At 42.2% G+C, this 1,570-nt stretch overlaps 1 protein-coding gene across 1 annotated transcript; it reads right to left on the bottom strand.

Annotated features, from left to right (window-relative positions):
* Positions 1-167: 167 nt before the first annotated feature.
* Positions 168-1,564, bottom strand: LOC111382896 (heavy metal-associated isoprenylated plant protein 33-like). The gene has a single exon (XM_023006931.1). It carries the CDS (start codon positions 1,476-1,478, stop codon positions 474-476), a length of 1,005 nt encoding a protein of 334 aa, XP_022862699.1. The 5' UTR covers positions 1,479-1,564; the 3' UTR covers positions 168-473.
* Positions 1,565-1,570: the final 6 nt, after the last annotated feature.

Genomic DNA, 1,570 nt, shown 5'->3' with positions numbered 1-1,570 from the left:
GACATATACAATAATGTCAAAGGTACTACACAGAGATATTTTTTTAATAAAACAAAAGATTTTCTTGTACCCATTCTTATTTTTTACCCTAATTCTGAGAATTCCACATGCTGTTACAAAACAAATTGAATCTAAAGCAAAATAATGAAGAAACAAGAATTGGGAGATAAAAAGCATATAGAGATGGGAATTGTTCTTGTTAAAAACTCCCTATTCTCTTTGATTTTATTTCTGTTTTCAACATATAAAAATTTCATCAGCAAAACAGATCTCCCTATATATGATCAAACACTAATCTAGACTTGGATTCAAAGGGGAAACATTTAAAATCAAAGCAAAACCAAATCCATGTGTATTATGGGATCGAAAGTAGTGAGGTGATATCAAGAACTACAATTGATGCGCAAGTTCTACGACTGCTAGCGGTCGACAGAGAATTGAGCAAATTCAGGTTAAAGCTGATGTTGTCAAACTCACATCACAGAACAGCTTGAGGTGTTTTCATCACTGAACATTGAGTATTGGTCTGGTTGTTCGCCTGGATGGCGGGGGTACGGATAAGGAGGGTAAGGTGGCATGTAACTGACCGCAGGTGGAGGCCGGGCATACATCATTGGTTGAAACCTTTCATTTCCATTTCCATGTTGTTGGTTCATCATCATTGCCGCCAATTGTTGCTGGTAATACGGGTTTCCAGCCATGTGCTCGATGCTGGGACCTTGAAAACCACCACGACCATTCATAGCATTAGTAGGAAGCCCTTGGACAGTTGCAAAATTACCCATTTGGCCGCCCATAGGTGGATTACCCATTTGGCCGCCCATTGGTGGATTACCCATCGGTCGCATTTGGCCCACAGGTAGATTCCCCATCTGGCCCATACTACCACCGGGATTCATAGAATTCATAGCCATCATATTTGGCATACCATGGAAACCATCAGTCACTCCACCACCTTTCTTCGCCCCGTTAGCCCCACTCCCACTCCCACCACCATTGCCATTGTTGCTGTTTATGTTCTGACCACCATTGCCACCACCGTTTTTGCCATTTTGTGGTTGAGCAACACCATTCTTGCCACCCTTTCCACAACATTGATTCTGGTTACCACTGTTATTGTTCCCATTACCTCCTTTCTTGCCAAAATTTGCACCACAATTTCCATTATTATTTCCACCAACATTCACTTGCATAGGCATGTTCCCAGCGCCACCACCCTTTTTGCCTTTTCCACCAGCATTTCCTTCATTAGCTCCACCTTTCATAAACTGGGGGTGTTGCCCATTCATCATACTATTCATCATCATGATGCCATTTCCACCAGCATTTCCTCCGTTATTACCTCCATTAGTACCACCTTTCATGAACTGAGGATGCTGCCCATTCATCATATTATTCATCATCATCTTAGGCATCTGACCGCCCCCATGGCCATTACCCATTGCAGTTTTCATCTTACTCAACGGTACGTCATCCATTTCATCATCATAATCAAACTCATCATCATCCGAATCGTCAAACTCATCATCATCAGAATCGTCAATCTCAGGCACAGACTTCTGGTTCTGGT

This window comes from Olea europaea, unplaced genomic scaffold (genome assembly GCF_002742605.1).
Source record: "Olea europaea var. sylvestris unplaced genomic scaffold, O_europaea_v1 scaffold25722, whole genome shotgun sequence".
Classification (NCBI taxonomy): domain Eukaryota; kingdom Viridiplantae; phylum Streptophyta; class Magnoliopsida; order Lamiales; family Oleaceae; genus Olea; species Olea europaea.
This window is presented reverse-complemented; position numbering and strand designations above follow the sequence as displayed.

Bases quoted from the DNA above. Each gene is read 5' to 3' on its own strand.
- LOC111382896 (XM_023006931.1), bottom strand. From the start codon at position 1,478: ATGGATGACGTACCGTTGAGTAAGATGAAAACTGCAATGGGTAATGGC.